Consider the following 18194-nt stretch of genomic DNA (forward strand, 5'->3'; position numbering starts at 1 on the left):
TCTGATCGAGTCCCTAAGCCGAAATCTGGGCAGGTGCAGTGTAGGTACGTCGTGGTCAAGGGGTGATGACGGCGGTAACGACAGTAGCGACGAGACAAAGGAGAAAGCAGCTGCCATCGCTTACGGAATGGGACACAAGTATCGAAGACAGTCGGGGTCGTGGGCTTCCTATTGCTGTAGGCCGATCGCAGCTGTGCTTATAGGCGCAGGTCAGGAACTTAAGTAGTGCGGCTAGCAGTCACGAATTAGTGACGCAGCAGGTCCCAGACAACCCATCCAATTTCACCCCATAGGAGCCGAGCACCAGCTCAAGAAAAAGCCCGTATTCATTGTGTCCCCGGAGGGCACCTATTAGAGGCACTGCAGGCGAATCGAACTCCGCACCTCCACCACACGAGGCGGATACTCCGACGAATAGACCATATAGGATACTTATTGAAACTGAGGCGACTTTAGGGCGTCTGGTATAGGTATACAGCAAGGTAAACGAGCTTCGCGGTGCGTTCTTCAATCTTAAAACGGCAATGACGCACCTATACCACACCAAGCTCCAGAAGTGCCTCTCGTTATTGCACCGGCACCTGCAATAGTGAAGCCACATACCATCTTTCATCCGTTGCGCTGCTCTAAAATTTGGCTTCCAGTATATAGAGATTGGTAAGAAGGGAAAAGAGAGATATGAACACTAAGCGAGGAAGATGCGGATCGAGGAGGTCGGGGAAAGTGCAGGGAAATCTCAGAGGAATAAACAAAACATAAGGAGTGTGTCTCGTCGCAAACAGTCGACTCTAATGGCTCCGCTTTCCGATCATAGTGGGCACGCGGCGGGCCTCTCGCTTTTTTGGGGTTTCGAGGTCAGACGCCGAAACGAGAGGAAGCGAGCCGAGAAAAACGGCGGCAGCGGCGGTGCGAATGTCGTCCGCCTCTTTTCTCTTTCGATGCGCGCTTCTTTTTCTTCTTCTTCGTTGATCTCTCCTTCTTTCCTCCTCCGGCTCGGCAGCAGGAACAGCAAGAAGAGAGAGAAAAAAAAAAAAGGCACCAGCGACGGCCACCGGTGGCTGCGCGCGAGCGATGCAGAAAACGAGAAGCGCGCGCGGCCGCCGCTCAAGCAGCAGCAGCGGTGGAGGCTCACTTTCCCCGTGCGGGCGTCTGCTAGCTACGGCTACTCCAGCTGATCCGGACGTCTTCCCAGCGGCCGCCAAAGTTGTGACGGTGACTGTGGACTAATAGGCGACGAGGCAGTCCGTACGCCGACCACCCCGAGGTCATCTGCAGCTGGATTGCAGGTAAGCGGAGTTATTATATGTGTAGATAAATCAGCCTGGACAAGCGTATTGCGACGGAAAGTAATTGCAGGCCGCACTGTGGAACCGCATCAGTATAGCCGTGTAGCGGATGTGAGGCGTAACGAAGTTTTTGGTGAGGCGCACTTGAAGCGTTATACGTAAAGCGCAAGTGAAGCTTCACGGAAGCGCAGGCGAAGCATTGGTGGCATACGTGAAGTACAAGAGTGAATTGGAACGCATATAAAGTGCATGCAAAAAGAAATTAAGGAGAGACGTTAATGGTTATCGGAGATGATAGCCTGATAGTTAACCTGGCGTAATATATCATAAAGATAAGAGTGAAAAAAGGTGAAACGCAATTCAAGCATGGACAGCACGCGCGCACTCACAAAACACGCAGGTTTTTCAAAGGGGATGCATCAAACGCCTCTCCGCAATGTATTTTAATAGGGCTTTTTTCCCACGCGCAGCCGAAGCCACATCACGGCAAGGTCTAAGGATATGCTCCAAGTACAGGCCGCGGTCCTGGCGGAGTCCTAAATTAGCTTGAAGTATTGCGGTGTGTGTTAAAATTCGGGCAGCAGCAGACCAAGTGTTCAAGATCTTCACGCACACCACATGTCGAACACATAGTTCTATTGGAAACAACAATTTTGTGACGAAAGTAAATCGTATAGTAGCAGGTGAATGCGGCAACTGAAGGCAAAGGAAAGCGTAGGTAAAGCGTATTGAGATGAAGAGTATGCCTTCGAGCGGCCACGCACAGTATACATGACTGACACTGTTTCCCCTCAAAAACGGAGCAAAACACATCTCTGGAGACTTTAGTTCTGAACACGTAGCCATACTAGCTCAGAAACAACCTTTCAAGCTTCCACCTCAAGGGCTGAGGTCTCAGCAGAAGATGCAACAGACTGTTTCAGTATTTTCGATGAGCATCCAGCTTTTCATGTTGCTGTTTACCCATCTGAAAAAATCTGGCTAAGCAATATGAAAATTGTTCTTTATTCTCCCTTATAGCGCATTAAACTTTAGTGAGTTGCTGCTCGCGGTTCTGTAAACAAACTACGCGTTCGTTTGCATGAACGACCTTGCATACGGCGGGGACGAACATCACGTGCATCCTCAAGCTACTGTTACCTCATCACCTGATTGGTCAATTATACGACTGGGACTTTCCGTCTACTTTTGCTCTGTAATTTAGAAAACAAGCTCTCGAAGTCTTAGTCGAAACTCAAAGCTTCCTGTAGCAAGCAACTGCTCGCAATCCCAGTCGGAAAAAACTACAGAAAATTGTCTGTTGTTAGTGTTACGACAGAATTTCCGAGCGGTTTTTGAAGGGAAACCTGTTGTGACACCAACGTTCTATAGTAACATTAGAAATTTCTGTAGATTCAACAGAAAAGTGCTACAGAACTACAGGCAACAGAAATATACTACAGAAAAGTACAACAGAACTACAGAAAAATCTGACGTTTGGACAGAACTACAGAATATTTTGTCGTATTTTTGACACTGTTCTGTAGTTTGTTTTCGACTGGAAATGACCATCATATATTGCATTCATGTTGCATTAAACAAATTATATTGAGATTTTTATTCATTTTCTTTCTTTATAATGTAAAGAAGTGACGAAGGCTACCCCTTATGTGTTCGGTGAAACGCGCGAAGAATTTCGGGAAACTCTTCCTCTTCTTTTCAAAGGGGAACTTGTCGAATTTGTTTCACATATTCGCGTTAGCAACATTTATGCCAGCCCCAAGGTAGAAGTAAGGCCCAAACTATATATGTATATATATATATATATATATATATACATATATATATATATATATATATATATATATATATATATATATATATATATATATATATATATATATATATATATATATATATATATATATATATATATATATATATATATATATATATATATATATATATATAACAAATGATCCCCGGCTCGATCAATCAAAACAAACGCTCTCATGACTTTAAAAATTTCCCTTTTCAGTTTTCTTTAGGGACAAAGCCTGCAGGACTCCAGTACAAGTAATTGAGAATGAATTGTATTAAATGTTTGACGAGAGTACACGTATTAAGTTATTTTATTAGGTGTAGTTGACCTTGCTGTCTACGATGCCAGGGGTAAAAGGAACAACGTTCTGAGACAGCGATGAGACAACAATTTTTCCTTGGTTTACTTGGCAGCGCGCTTTATTTACGATAGGCTACGTAGAAAGATGGAACCATCGCTTATCGAGTAACAGAAAGAATTGTTTTTCATTACAGTGTCAATTCGTAAATAGATGGTACCATTAAACAACATTGTAATGCTTTCAGAAAAGCGTTGACGCATAATTTTTAAAAATACATAATTGATGGTTTTACCTTGACTTCACGTGCGTTTCACTGCAGCATCACTTCACCGACTTTCAGAGTTGTTGGAAAGAATAGTGAAAAAGACACACATGAAAATGTAAATAAAGATATAGAACACGCGCTACGCACCATCTTTCCTGTCTACAGGTTTTGCTAAATTATACTTTTATTTTTAACTGATTGTCTATAGTATGTTCCTCGTATAAGGGATTGAAATTTGTGCTGGGGGAGACCCAGCTAAAATGTTTTGCCGAAAAGCCGTCACGAACCCAAAATCAGGCCTTCTATATATCTGTTGCTAAGTCCCTTTCTAAAACTTGTTCAAAGGATCTGGAATTTGTAGGTGTCCGTGGTGCCAAAGACACATCATGCGCGGAGGAGCGCTCATCCATATAAGGTCTTTATGGAGACAAGAAGATGGAGGGGAGGAGTTGTGATTGCACGGTTGCACTAAATATCTTAGAGACTGCAGAGCCACGAGTTCAGTTCATTGGATTATGTCCTCACTACCTCCCCCCTCCAGTCTCCGTTTTAGTTCATTTCCCTTCCAATTCCGCGCTGGAAAGTATACCAGGCCAAAGGCATGGTCCTCCGGCAAGCTTCTTCCACAAGGAGAGTTCTGAACAGCAGGCTGAATTTAATGAAAGCTAAATTCACCAACAGGATACTGTTGACGATAACACAGAAGTTTAACGGCACGAACGAGGGCCCAATAGAAGCTCTTAAGAAGTACTTCGGAACCTATATGTACCCGCCACTGCTCCTACGTATCAGGGATGCCCAAACGCGGACCAATGCAGTCATTCGAAGCATGAGCAACCAACATCTTGAAGCACTCCTCACATGAATGAAGAGCTTGGAGTTGAGTGCAAGATGATGTCCTATCAAAAGGGCAACATTCGGTGATAATAACTATCCCAAAGCAAGGCCAACTCCCGCAATAGAGGCCCTGAATTCAGCCTCGGGCAATTTGGACGACCTATACGAGAAAGCTATCCACATCCGAATGCAAAGATAAGGGGAGGACAATGACCTCTTCCCCTACATAATGTTGGGATTACGCGGTGGATTGTCAGCGCAGGATATGTTTCTCCGAATCTGGGAGAAAATCCTGCTAAACATTTCCAAGCAGTGCGAGCACCTCCTGCTATATAGTCTTGGACTTAAAGGGGGCGCTTAACAACGTGCAGCATGGGACAACCCTGCAAGGTCTAAGGGACCCTCACTGCGAGGAACGACTGTTGAAGTATGTTAGACCTCCCACCAATAAATTACATCCTATACAAAGACAACATCGCCATTTGAACAACCATGCTCTCTTGGCCGGAACGTGGAAGCCCTAAAGGAGGCGGTGTAACTTTGTTTGAAAGCGCCAACGGGATGGAGTGCTCCCCGGTGCAGTCTACGGTTCTACAAATCAAAGGCAAGAAACACAGCCCGTCGGGGGAGTTTGACACTTGGGAGGCCACAGAATACCACAGGTGAACAAGATCTGAGTCCTGGGAATGATGATTCAATCAAATGACCGAGGGGATCATGTCATCAAACAGCCGAACGACCAGCCAAGTATTCGTCAGGCCAGCGATGGCAATATGCCACAGGACAGGCATGAGAGAGCAACGTACTGTCCGCTTAGTGAGTGCACTAGCAGTGAATCACCACAGCTACAGCCTAGAATACCACCACTCAAACTTGCGGAATTACTCAAAGATGTAGGCACCCTCCTTACAGGACCTTCAAAACAACTCCTCAGCTTTCCTCAATCAGACAGCCACACAGAAGAACCTAAATCTAGGGATCTATAACCCATCTAAGAATATCAGAGAAGGCCTACTCATCAGCCAGAAAACCCTTGTGACAATGGCGGTTAGGACGTTGATTTGCAAGCTTGGCAGTCAGCAAGGCCTCTAGCAATACTGTCGCACGTTTGCAACACCATATCAGTGGTACCCATGCCATCCATAGAAATCATGCCAGACATCAAGGCAGAAACATTCCATAGAAATCATGCCAGAAATCAAGGAAGAAGGCAGGCAAGAGCTAAAGGTCAGAGGATGAAGCTGGACAAAGACCCACAGGCAATAATATGGAAATAGTGGCCTACGAGGAGCCTGTCATGTTGGCAGTAGTACGTAGTTGCGAACTCGCCGCTCAAACCGGTCATACAAGCCTCCAGACTCCCAGGTGGCTCGTCGTTATCTCACACATGGTCAAGTTCCGGCGACAGTATCGGCTCTTTTCAATCCCGCCAAATACAAAGAATATCATCACGTCAATGAATGCCTGGACACAAGCGGCTCGAGGGGAATGAGGCGGTGAATGGCCTAGCCAACTACATAATTAGCCAGACGGACCACTAGCTCCACCCACATCATATTCCTCTGCCCAGTGTATATGGGGACCATCCGGAACATCTCAGGCTGGAGACACGTATATAGCTCCCGCCGCACAAGAAACTGACAACAGCAGATGACACTGATTGTCACCGCCTTCAAACTGGCAAATATCCTAAACTTTCACGTCATGGAGTAACATATAGCCCATGTGCTACAGCTCTATTTGCCCCTGATGTGGCCCCGCCTACTCTTCCACATATCCCGGTGATGTACGGCAAATCCACAGAACTTGCCTCATGCAGAATAAACATACGAGCAGTGGAAGGCGGGGCTGTTCATCGAGGCCTTGAATGTCAAGTAAAGGATCGTCGACCTGGTCTGTGAGACCGCCAAAGCCAGCGAAGCCCTGGGGGGAGCCGACCAACTTGCTCGTCCAATCCCAACTCCCTTTTTTCCTGCATAAAATTTCGCCTTACTTCACCTCTCCCACATTCTCACCATTAACATTCTCTCCTTTGTCGAGGTTGAGATTGTTGCAAGCAACTTATTCGCTTAGCCTTTGCGGATTTTACCGCAATTTTTCTTCTCTCCAGGGAACATCATGTAACCTATCGTATTATGACGTCATTACCAATTTCGTATGTTCCACCTTAATCTTCCCCAGTGTTGAGTAGCAGACTAGAACCGCGTTTATTTGAGCATATTTGTTTGATCATCATTCTGCACAGGATTAGAGTATTTAATCCCACTGTGAATGGTACAGCAGGAACAAGACGAAACACAATTCTCGCCTGTGTCGTCTTCTCCGTTTGTCTTTGTCGCGTGGCCTTTGTCTCCTTCCTTCTATGAAAGACAAAGGAAAGAGATAAAACAGATAAGCTTCGTTTTCCGCCTGTTTCGCACAGTTACGAACTTGCCCGGCTACCCATCCTTCTACATATAGGATATATCCCAGTTATGATCTGTTTACGTTATGAGAAGCCGCAGCTTTAGTTTGTTCGAAAAGCTATAACGTACAAAACACCGAAGCATTTGGTTTATTCCCTCTTACAATTTCTTCTATGCTGCGCTGCCGAAACGTACCCAAAATTCACGCCTCCCTTTTTTTTTCAACGGCCCGACGGCGCGGTACAATCACTTCCGGTCTGCCTTTTCCGCGGCCATTCATGCATGCATAGTAACCACGAACTGCACTTGCACGTTTGACTGGGGGCTGCGGAAGTCGTCGAGCTGAGAAAATACAGATCTTCAGGGTAATGACAGAAGAAGAAAAGAAGGCAAAGAGAAAGGAAATGCGAATCCGCCCCTAACACAGATTATCTCGGATCAGCACCACCTATAGACATCTTTTCCGTGTGGAAACGGCACGACGTGCTTCCTTATACGCCAGGCCACGCTAAACTGGAAATAATAAAAAGAATGCGGTCGAAGCTCTTCCTCTATAGCATCGGATTCACTTCCGAGCCGAGTTTTCCTAAATCCATTTTCTCCCCTTCTTATTGCAGTTGGGTCCGCATAGAGCCTGTTACGCAGCCGGAAATGTCACATAGTATGTCTACACTACTAAATCGTCAGGTAGCTGTTTAAGCGAAACAATGGTATTTCACTCATCGGAGCCACAAGCACCCTGGCCGTGATTCGTTTCAAATTTTTTCCATCAGGCGATGCGTAGTCAACTGTGGTTTAGGGACATGTTTCATTTTGAGCTCCATGTTCCTGCATGTGTGTATGTGCGTTTGCTTTGTTGCCTTCACCGAGAATCATTATTTACAAGGAAGTATTCAAAGTTGTATCCTGCCAATACTCACCTATAAGGTAGAGAACTTTCAAATTAACTTGGTGACAATGCAGCGAGCTATGGAGAGGACAGTATTAGTGATAATGTGAAGAGGCAAGGAAAGTGCAAAGTGGGAGGGTGATATTCTATCTGCAATCCGGAAAAGGAAATGGACACGAAACAGGCACATAACGTGGGCGACAAATGGTCGGTGTTAATTCCTCCAAGGCTGCGGAATGGACTCTACAAGAATGTAACGGAGCAGGCACTATGAGAAAGTGAACGTGTATAGTATTATAGGCGGCAGAGTCAGGTGAACAGATGGCATCGGGAAGATCTCCGGCATAGAGTGGCCGAAAATGACGCAGGGTAGTGTCAATGGCAGAGGCCCTTGTTCTGAAACATTCGTAGATGGGCTGATGATGCTGGCGTTGTTGGTGGTTTAATAAGTGCTAACGCGACCGCGTTACGGGCCCCGTTTTGCAGAAAATCCGACGTAGGCGCTGTCGGCGTTGTGAAAGAAAAATCACGAACATATACCCTTGACAGGTGGTGGCAGGTTGCATGGTCGGAAACTGAGTAGCCGACGGGTTGTGTGATGTCACGAGACAGCATGAAATGGCTGGGCGGCAGTAGCTGCCAACTCGTGCGGCTTCTTTGAGATGCGAGGATGACATGGGACTCGAACCAAATACTTCTGGACCCCGAGTCAAACACTCTACCCAGAGACCACGCAGGCGCCCTTGTACGGCTTGGTTACAGTGGGGCTTTATATCTATGCCTGGCATGCGTAAGATACAAGAGGTACGAATGAAGGCATCAGTGATTAAGATGGTAGAAAAGTGTATGCACCCGAACGAGGGTTGGCAAAGAGCTGTAAACAGTGGTCATTAAGGCTTTCGCATCATACAGTTAAAGCCGGAGCTTAAGTGTCCCCACTCCAAAATGTTTACCTGCTAGACTGTAACATTTTGTTGAGCGATGGAATTCAAACATATCTTACAGGTATTAAGGTGAAAATCTGGAGGACCCATTTCCAGGAGCATGTATGTTTTTTGAATTAGCAGCCAGCCGCCATGAAATGGCTATAAGCATCTCCAGCCCTAGTCTACGCCTGCATGAAGTCGCTGAAGAAAGCGAGCCCGTGGGCGGCACCATTCAATGACACATTGAAACCGGTGATTTGCTCGTGGCCGCGATGGGCTTCCTTCCCTTCGGGTTTTCTTCCACACACAGAAACAGCCATGTAGCGCGAGTTCCAGCCTGTGAGAAAGAGAGAGAGAGAGAGAGAGAGAGAAGCTTTTATTTAACCAAAGCACTTTGTATTTACCGTCATTGGGGCAAGGGCTAATGGTACTCTCTCGTACGACGGAAGACAGAATGCAGCGAGGGCATTAGAAATAATGCAGAAGATGGAAGCAGCCAAAGAGGCTAAAGTAAAGGTATATTTAATAAAAGATGGCGTATGCATTATGTAAGGAAAGTTTGCAACAACAGTTCATGCTGTCGCGCCGCTAGCGGAAGAGAATTACCACAGGTGACGACTATATATAAAAAATGGGTTTTCGAGAGACGTTACTTTTAACATTCATTGCAATCTATCTTTCAGTTTCATATCTTTCAATTTAATCTCTTAATGAAAAAAGGTACAGCTTGAAAAGCAACACTTAATTCCTGATGTCCTTCTGAAATGCCCAAGCTGATAAGTTGAACGGGTAGATAAGCTTACGTACACGACGAAGAAACAAGGTAATACCAGTTTGGCATGCGGCATTTCATTTTGCGTCGTTCTTCCCAGGTTATGATCTGACTTCAGCGGCTGAAGAAGGCACTCCTACCTCGGCGTTTCGATATTCAGCCATGGGCCGAGCTGTTGCGGTAAGTGCATTTGTCATTTCAGAAGCTGAAAAATAGGACAAAAAAGTAAAGCAACAAATGAATCATCGCTAGAAAATGTCTCTCGCCAAACACACGATCGGCAGCTCTGTTGAATGGAATGCGATTTCATATGAAATTATTACCATTATACTATTAAACTGTCACAAAACCTTGGAGCACAGAGCATGCACAAATATCAATAACAATATTCGTCAAATACTCATATTTGTTACACCTCGAAAGCGAAGTGATAGTATACAGGTAAATGCACACGCGTGATCTCTCTCTTTCTCTACACTGTCGACAAAGAAGTGTATAAAAGAGTACCGACCAAATGACCAATAAAACAATGTTTCAGCCCCAATTCAGAAGCCTTACTCATAGTGGCGAACTCTCTTAATGGGTCTCTTTTCATTGTTTTCATCACCTATACCATATCGACCAGATGAGCTCAGATAAAAATCTTGACTTCAAACCATGAGATGTACTCGATCCTGCAAGTGTTTTCTGCTACAGATGTGCTGTTATACATACTTCTAGATGTACTACTATATCTTCAAAGGTCAAAACCCATTTTCACAAGGAGCTCATTCGAGATAACAGGCATAGGGAAAGCTCGCGATCCCGTTAGAAAAAAAATTAGAGGGTCTCTTAGATGTGCCTTAAGGAGAAAGCCTACCTTTGCTCTCCTATCATTTGCCTCTCATCGTTTGACGTATTAGTCGTTTCGTAGTATGATGAGTCATGCCTAGTCATTGCAGTTATTACCACTCATAGCTAAGCATTTTACTCATCTCCAATCAGTAGAACTCATTAGAAGTCGTTGTTTGATATATTAGTAGTTTCGTAGCCACTGGCAGTCATGATGAGTCTTGCCCAGCCATTTTACTCATTTCCAATCAGTTGTAGCGATTTCAAGTCGTCGTTTGACATATTTGCCTTTTCATTCATGTTGAGTCATGCCTAATTTGTCGTCATTATCACATCGCTAAGCATTTTACTCGTTTCAAGTCAATTGCGGTCATTCCAGTCGTCGTTTGACTATTGGTCGTTTCGTAGTCACGATGAGCCATGCCTAGTCATTGCAGTCATTATCACTCAGCCAAGCATGTTTACACATGTTTAATCAGTTGCGGTCATTGCAGGTCGTCGTTTGACATACTGGTCATTACAAGTCACTTTAGTCATCATTAATCATCATTATTAGTCATTAGCATTAGTCGTTAACACTATTGATATCTATTTATAATATTTATTCATTACCTATCACCATCAATCGTTTTCGTTCTTAATCTCCCTCCTCACAGGTCTGCTATTTGCGAGTGACACATCAGCGCACAGATGCGACGCACAGACCACGCGCACAGCTCTCGCAAAGATTTTCGCCCTATGAGCCTAGAAAGGCTTTCGCCTTAGAATGTATAAGGGAAGAGGAAAGGGGGCTACCTAGCAGCTATGGAGATGGAACCCAGCACCTTCTGCACCTGAGATGCATTCGCAAACAGCTATACCACCGTTGCGATAAAAATACTGCTAACGTTAAGACCACTTTTAAAAATGTTAACAAACCGCATTAAAATATGGCTATGCTGTGTACAGTGACCGCTCGTGCAAAGTACTTATTTTAACTGCGGCTGTACACTCGCGCACGAGCGGCACAAGCCTGCTTACTGTTTCGTATACTTGCAAACAGCGTAAATAGCTAATCCTTGTACATTCTCGCTATCGCACCACTCCACAAGCTTTATTTCACCGTGTTCTTATTTCCCTTTTATTTCTGCTGGCCGCAGTTTGGATGCTCAAAATATTAGCAATTTCCGCGGTTGGAGATTTTTTTTTTCCTTCCGCTTTATTTTACTTTGTTTTAGTTTATAAGGTAATGCACTTGAAGAGTCTGTAGTATGTTGAATACTACAGTTTTACTCATAAGGTTACTCATAAAAGGTTGAGTGAACATAAGCTCGAATGACGAGGCTGAGATAAGATGTTGACTGAAGTCAGAATTATTACTAATCATTTATGGCGCGGTCACTGTCTTTGAGGAGGTCAAGGCACATAGCACCGTACATGCAGCCTTAGTGGCTCCTTCTGCACTGATATATTTGTCTCTCCTAACGCACATATAGTTCCGTGCTCTTTGTTGCGATTAGGCTAACTGCAGTGACAGACTCGTGCCGCCTCTGGCCATATTCTCTCGACTAGCTGGCCGGAGCTTGCTGCCTGCTTGGCGTGGCCATCATTCTGCTGAGCGAGCAACCCACTGGCGTGTCGGCCGTCCACCTCGCCTACATAGGCAATACCACAGCCTGCGATATCTGCGACCAGGATGTCGACTTCTCCGGGAGGAACTTCATCTGCTGCCTGGCACACAGCAAATGCTGCGGGTATGTCACATGCATGCGCACTGCCGCATAAGTACGACACCCAAAATACCGAGGTCCACTTTAGAAAACGGGCTCACAAACTTACATTATACGAACAAGGAAGAAAAGGAAGCTTCTAATATTTCGACGTGACCAGAGAAGACAAATCCTCTTTTCGTAACTTTGTTCTGTAGAACATCACTTCCCCCTCTGTTCAAGCCTATACATGCCGTGAAACTTGCACTTTTGAAAGCATGAGGTAAAGAAATTCGTCCTCAGCGCCATGCTTGTCGACCAATAAATTTGTTGGTTGATATATTGGCCCTTCGGTCACAGCCAAACGTTAATGACGCATGTGACTAAGCTTGCGTTTGCATGCTGGAATTCACTGCAGACTGCGAAACAATGGTTATTCTCATGGCGACAGTGCAACCGTGTAAGAATTAACAACGCTAACAAAAATAATTTTGACATTGTGTGTAATTAAAAATAAACTTGATATTTATAAGCGTGATAAAATAATTAGAGGGTCTCATAGATATCTCTTAAAGGAGAATGGCGAAAGCCTACCCTACCTATCCTATAATTTGCCTCCCATTGTTAGCCTCTTGTCAGCGTTCGTTGCTGTGCTACATATAATTATAATTGGTTTACAGGAAAGGAAAGGCGCAGTATCACACTTTCTCCGGCAAGTGTGAGTTTGGACAGTACACCATCGCTCCTGTCGCGTGACGCCTTGGCGCGCGTTCAAGTGTGGTACTGCAAATGGCAGGGACGTAACCCGCCTCGGCCAATCATAACGCCGCAAAAGCGGGACACACTTTGTCCACCACAGCATGAGCCATTAAAGGCTTTCGCCTTAAAAATTACTGGTCCACACGAATGTTATGCAGGTGTGCCTGAGCTCCGGAATGAGCCATGCACGGTCATGCGACCCTGAAAGGGAAGGGAGAGAAAAGATGGAGGGTTCATTTGCTCATCCGACGTATGGTACCGACCAGAGGTGGGCAACCTCATGAGGTAGACCTCAACCTCAAAATGACCTCAACCTCACGGAGTGAGGTGAGGCTGAGGTGAGGTCGGCGACAGCTCGACAATTTTTGAGTGAGGTCACCAATGGTCACCTGAAAAGTAAGGTGAGGTCGCCTGGGGGACCTCAACCTCAATTTGTGAGGTTGCGGTCGAGTGAGGTCGTCAAATATTTTTTGAGTTTGAGGTGAGGTCCAGGTTTTTGAGGTCAAATGCCTACCTCTGGTACCGACTGCACGATACTTTTACCTTTTGATGTTGTGGATCGCGCTTCTTTTTTTTCAGCGCCCATTGAGCCGACGTCAATTCGATATTTTTGTCTCTTTCTGCAGGCCCGACAGTCTAGACAGGAAAAGGCGGAGCCTGTGACAGGGCGCCACCCAATGCTCCCAACCACATCTGCATATCACATTAATTTAGTCCGTCATTATTATAAACGGGCTCGCATGCGTGTAGCCCGTCTTATAGACTGAATCGAGTTCGAGATAAGATGCCATCTTAAATGCAACAATAACGACTGTTACTGGCTACGTCCTACGTACTCGGCCTAAAAATGAAATATCACGCGTTTTTTTTTTCTTTCTTTTTTTTTTTTTGTTTTTTAGCAAACGGAGAAAAGTAGGTAACGTCTTTGCCGGAAGTAACCGAGCACCTGCGTCAGCAGCCGCAGCAGGCACAAGGCCAAGCAGTGACGCTGCGCTCTCCAGCGGTGTAAAGAAAGTAGCGACAATGTCAGATCTTTGCCGCCTTTCCCTCGCCCAGCGTATTCCTTCTCGCTCTTCTACGATCCCTCCACAAACAGAAAGGAGAGCCGGTTTTTCTGTTCTCTCGTTGGCTACCGGGCACCAGAATGCCCCTTTACGTAGCTGCCGTGCCGCAATACGTCACCACTAAGGGCAAAAACTTTTGTTTGTTTCTTATTTTTGTGCGGTCGCCGTTATACCACAAAGTATGTTACAAAGTATGTTTCTATGATTAGACTGCCTCACGCAATTTTCTCTGGCTCACGCCCATGTAGTTTTGTGTACGTGATGCCGTACGGCAGCGCTTATAAATGCTCATGCAGGCCGGAAAGGTGATTTTTATTTTTCATTGCTCGGTGGAAAAGCGACGAGGTGCGTACTAAACAATGAATAATGTAGGCAGAGTCTATTTTGTTTGAGGCACTGTGTATCTCGATGTTTTCTGCAGCTGAGCGTTCGCGAAACTTGAGGAACCAAGTTGTCGCACCTGCTTTAATTATATGACGAAAATATCTGTGTGACCATTGGCAGAAAATTTGATATCCACGGTGGATCTGGAGGTGGGTTGAGAACAACTTTTCTTGCCTTTTGAACATGTCTTCTCCTTCGCTTCTTTTTGTTGCGAGGTATACATGCCGCTACAATCCAACCTGCCATTTACAAGTTCATTATAACACTTTTGCACAACACTTTTTAAAAGAACGCTTTAAAATACCAGCTAATCTTACACCGTGCCCCGCCCCTCCCGCACTCCCGCGGTACCCGCGGCATCACTTGCGTGCAGGCAAGTTCAGCGTGTCGTGTGCAGCGCGCCCGCCGAAGGGAGAGTGAAATACGAGAACTGAGGATGAAAGCAGCCGAAGGGAAGAGAGCGTCGCTACTTTCAGCAGCGGTGGCCCTTTCCCCGGTTATGAGGGTAAACTGGATGACGTAAGCCTGAACCCTCGCTCCCCTCCGAATATTTACCCTTGCCTTGTCAGATGGAAGGAAGGATGCACTAAGGGCGATCCTCTTGTGAGGGTACAGACCTCAACCTGCAACCATCATCATCCTACGGCTACCCCAGGCAAGGCCTCCCGCGCCATTAGGTTTGGGGGTTATTTTGTTTCGGGGAGCGGGCTTGCTTTTCCCAGCCAAGGGGCTCATGCAATCCGGCCTGTTCCCACCGGGCGGGGTCGCAGTGCATATGCACCACGTCCGCATCATCCTGGTGGGTAGAAGCCTGGCGCGAGCAAGTCTTCTAGTTTTCCGTTTTCTTCTTTGAAGGTCACCATGGGGTGTCCCGATTCTTCAAAAAACTTCTCCCCCCCCCCCCCCCCCCAAGTGGCATCTCTCTCTCTCTCTAGGTGGAACCATAGTTCTTTTCTGATTTTGGCCTTCACTTCATGGAGGCTCGGAGTGTTATTCGAGTAGGCCGCTTTGCAGCGGAATATTTACCCTATGGCTCTGAAGGCGCGAAATCGAACGCCGTAATTGCTAGCTATTTATGACCCAAGGAAGAAAATCGGTAGCCTAGGCTTACATCAGCAAGTTTACTCGCGTAGCCAGGGGGCAAGGGCCGTACACTGGAGAGAGCATCACAGCTTGGTCTGGCAGCAAACGTGGCTACTCGGTTACATTTGGCAAAGACGGTACTTCATCGTATTTGTTAAAATGATTTTGTACAGGCGCGTCGCCTGTCTTTTTGTATCTTGGCTCCTGGATAACACGGATACACGAAATTATACAGCAGAACCGGCGCTCATGATTCACGCGTAAAACGACATATTTAGGGTTTATTTCGCCTTGGTTTATTTCGAGTTTGCGTCTTTTTCAGAAGTGTGCTTATCTCCCTGACCTCGAGTAATCTGACTGGTGGAAACTGAGGGACCGGAAGTGGTAGTGACATCTGGTTCCGGTGTTTCCACCAATCAGATGACTTGAGGTCAGGGAGATAACGACACTTCTGAAAACGACGCAAACTCGGAATATGGACCCAACTGTGCTCCGTTGGCAATGGATCTGTTACCGCTTAATTTTTATTTTGTTTTTTTGCTATTTTTAAACACACCTCAGTCCTGGTTTGGAAGAAATGTCAGTTCACCCCTTATACATGTATTCATTCATTAGTTGGAAGTATCAGTAATAAAAAGTTCACAGCTGGGCTATCAATGTTATTTTACCGGAGCGGGAAGCGTTCACTTTGTATGCGCTTTGTGTTGACGGACACAATTCACTTACAGCAATGGCAATTTAATTTCTCTGTTATTCTGCAGCAGTGGTTCAACCAAATTGAAAAATCTATCATGGCCATACGATCACCACACGTCGACATACAACATGAGATACCTCGGCCTAAGCTCAGCCAACGAGGTCAGGCCGAGCTCGCCTTGGTTTCTGGCTTTAGACTGACTGACCTAGCAGACCCTATGTTGGCTCTATGTAGGCCTAACATCTACAAGCCACCTGGCCGACCTAGACACTGCATAGTTACCAACAAGAAACCTAGGTTGTGCCAAGGTCGGAGGCCGGCTTTGCATACAACGTCCACCCTAGCAATGCAAAACATTGCCTGAATAGTTTCAAATGTCAGGCCGTAATGTTGCCAACAAAACAAGCATGTTCATGATAAAAGATAGGTAACCCTCACATATTCTCCAAAGGTGAAACAAATAGTGACTTTTTAAGAAAACAGATTGCAGCTGTCTGGCAGTGAATATAATTATCACAAGCATTTCCACAGCAGCCAGGCCCATCATGCCAATCGCATAAGAAACAATGCACCAAAGAAACAGTATGAAACAAGCACACGCACACACACCAAGCAACTTTCAGCGAGCATATATTCCCTACATAAGCGCTCATTTCTGAGCCAGTGACCTTCGCGAGTCGAGAGAAGTTGCAATTTTTAAGCAATTGCGATGGCAAAAATTAAAAGGGCAGGTTCATGTTGCTAATCTTTATTTAAAATTTCGCTTTGTCACCTTTTTGCGAATATTATGCAAATGCATTCGCTAACAAATGTACATGCTACTTGGACAACCATGGGCAGCCAACTGCGGCCCTAACTCAGGCCATGTGTATGTGCTGAGCGTCGGATGCAGACTAATTCCCCACCATTTTCCGATGGCTGGCTGTCTTTCGCTAACTATTAACAAGCATAATTGGCAACAAACTGGGACTCACCTTGGACCTGCATTGGCTGGCCAAGAATACCAGCTGCCGAATTCTGCCCAGTCGTTTACCCGCGGTCGGCCGCCAGCCAATTTCACTTGCGAAGTTCCCTTCCGCTCAATGTAGTTTGTTAAGCGCTTTTCAAATGGCGCTTACTTATAGTTCGAATGTGAACTCCATGTGCGGGTGGCCGCCTGTTTTGCTGTTCGGACAGACTACAGCATGGATGAATGATGGTGGAGATGACGATTTCCAAAGCACAGCACGAAAGGCGGCCAGTTTTAAAAGCAGGGAGAAAAACTGGAAAACGTGCACCGGTGGCCTAGGCTAGTCTAAACAAAGCGAAGCTGAACAGTTCGTGCCGCTGCGGTCTAGAATCCCGCTCGAGGCCATTAGTTCGGCAAGTCTTAATGCTATAGCATCGAAAACCAGGGAAAAATGTGTATTCTGTCACAAAGTTCATTCATTGGCTGGAGAGAAGTGATGTCACCTGCAGAGAAACGACGCCACGAGATCAAAAGTGAAAACTACATGTTTCGATGTATCTTCATTCTGTCTGTGTTGCTTTGTTCCAAGTACATTAATGCTATCTCAGTAAAAACCTCAAACCAATTGCACAAATAATAGATAAGAAAATAGACACAGCCAACAACGAAACAATGTGCACTAGAGGTCAGCACAGAGCAATAAAAGCTAAAAACTGATATTTGAATAGATCCAGGATATAAAACAGGCATAATTTCGAAGTAGAAGCAGATGAAGCGTTAAATAGTGGCAAGGATGGCACAAAATATTTTTCATCGCTCTATTCGGGACCTGACGAGCGTTGAGACAAAGGTACGCCATGTCATAATAAGAGTTAAGAGCAAGAACCTTCATTTTCGCCATTCGACGCAGAGTGTAAAATAGCGCATTCTACTAGCTCTCGAAAGAGCTTTCGGCTCCACCATTTTCCCCTGAAATCTTAAGTCTGTTCAAGTGAAGCCTCCAGATAGACTGAGGAGCCTCCGTCTCTCTCCAGAAGCATCAACCAATAGCCACCTCCTCACTGAATCCTCTAGCTTTATGAAGCAGTCCGCCAATCTGAATCCACTGAATCACCCCATCTTTGGCCTCCGCACATGCTATCCACTCCAGATTTAGCTCTCTACCCCCAAGAAGTGCACCACCAAACCAACTACATTCATCCTCCACAAGACCTGCACCCAATGGAATCCCACACAGCAGCGGAGTGAGAAAGTGAT

At 45.6% G+C, this 18194-nt stretch overlaps 1 protein-coding gene across 1 annotated transcript; it reads left to right on the forward strand.

Moving 5' to 3' along the window:
* Window positions 1-1057: 1057 nt before the first annotated feature.
* Window positions 1058-14215, forward strand: LOC146207622 (uncharacterized). The gene is made up of 4 exons (XM_084589261.1): window positions 1058-1286; window positions 9583-9662; window positions 11865-12046; window positions 13387-14215. The coding sequence occupies exons 2-4, from the start codon at window positions 9645-9647 to the stop codon at window positions 13421-13423; spliced, it is 237 nt and encodes a 78-aa protein (XP_084445387.1). The 5' UTR covers window positions 1058-1286; window positions 9583-9644; the 3' UTR covers window positions 13424-14215.
* Window positions 14216-18194: the final 3979 nt, after the last annotated feature.

Source organism: Amblyomma maculatum, chromosome 1 (genome assembly GCF_055883805.1).
Source record: "Amblyomma maculatum isolate TAMU_Amacu chromosome 1, ASM5588380v1, whole genome shotgun sequence".
In the NCBI taxonomy this organism is placed as follows: domain Eukaryota; kingdom Metazoa; phylum Arthropoda; class Arachnida; order Ixodida; family Ixodidae; genus Amblyomma; species Amblyomma maculatum.

What these genes read in the sequence shown, in the direction of transcription:
- LOC146207622 (XM_084589261.1), top strand. An exon ending in GCACACAGCAAATGCTGCGG is followed by an intron (nt 12,047 to 13,386) that starts GTATGTCACATG and finishes CTCTTTCTGCAG; the next exon opens with GCCCGACAGTCTAGACAGGA.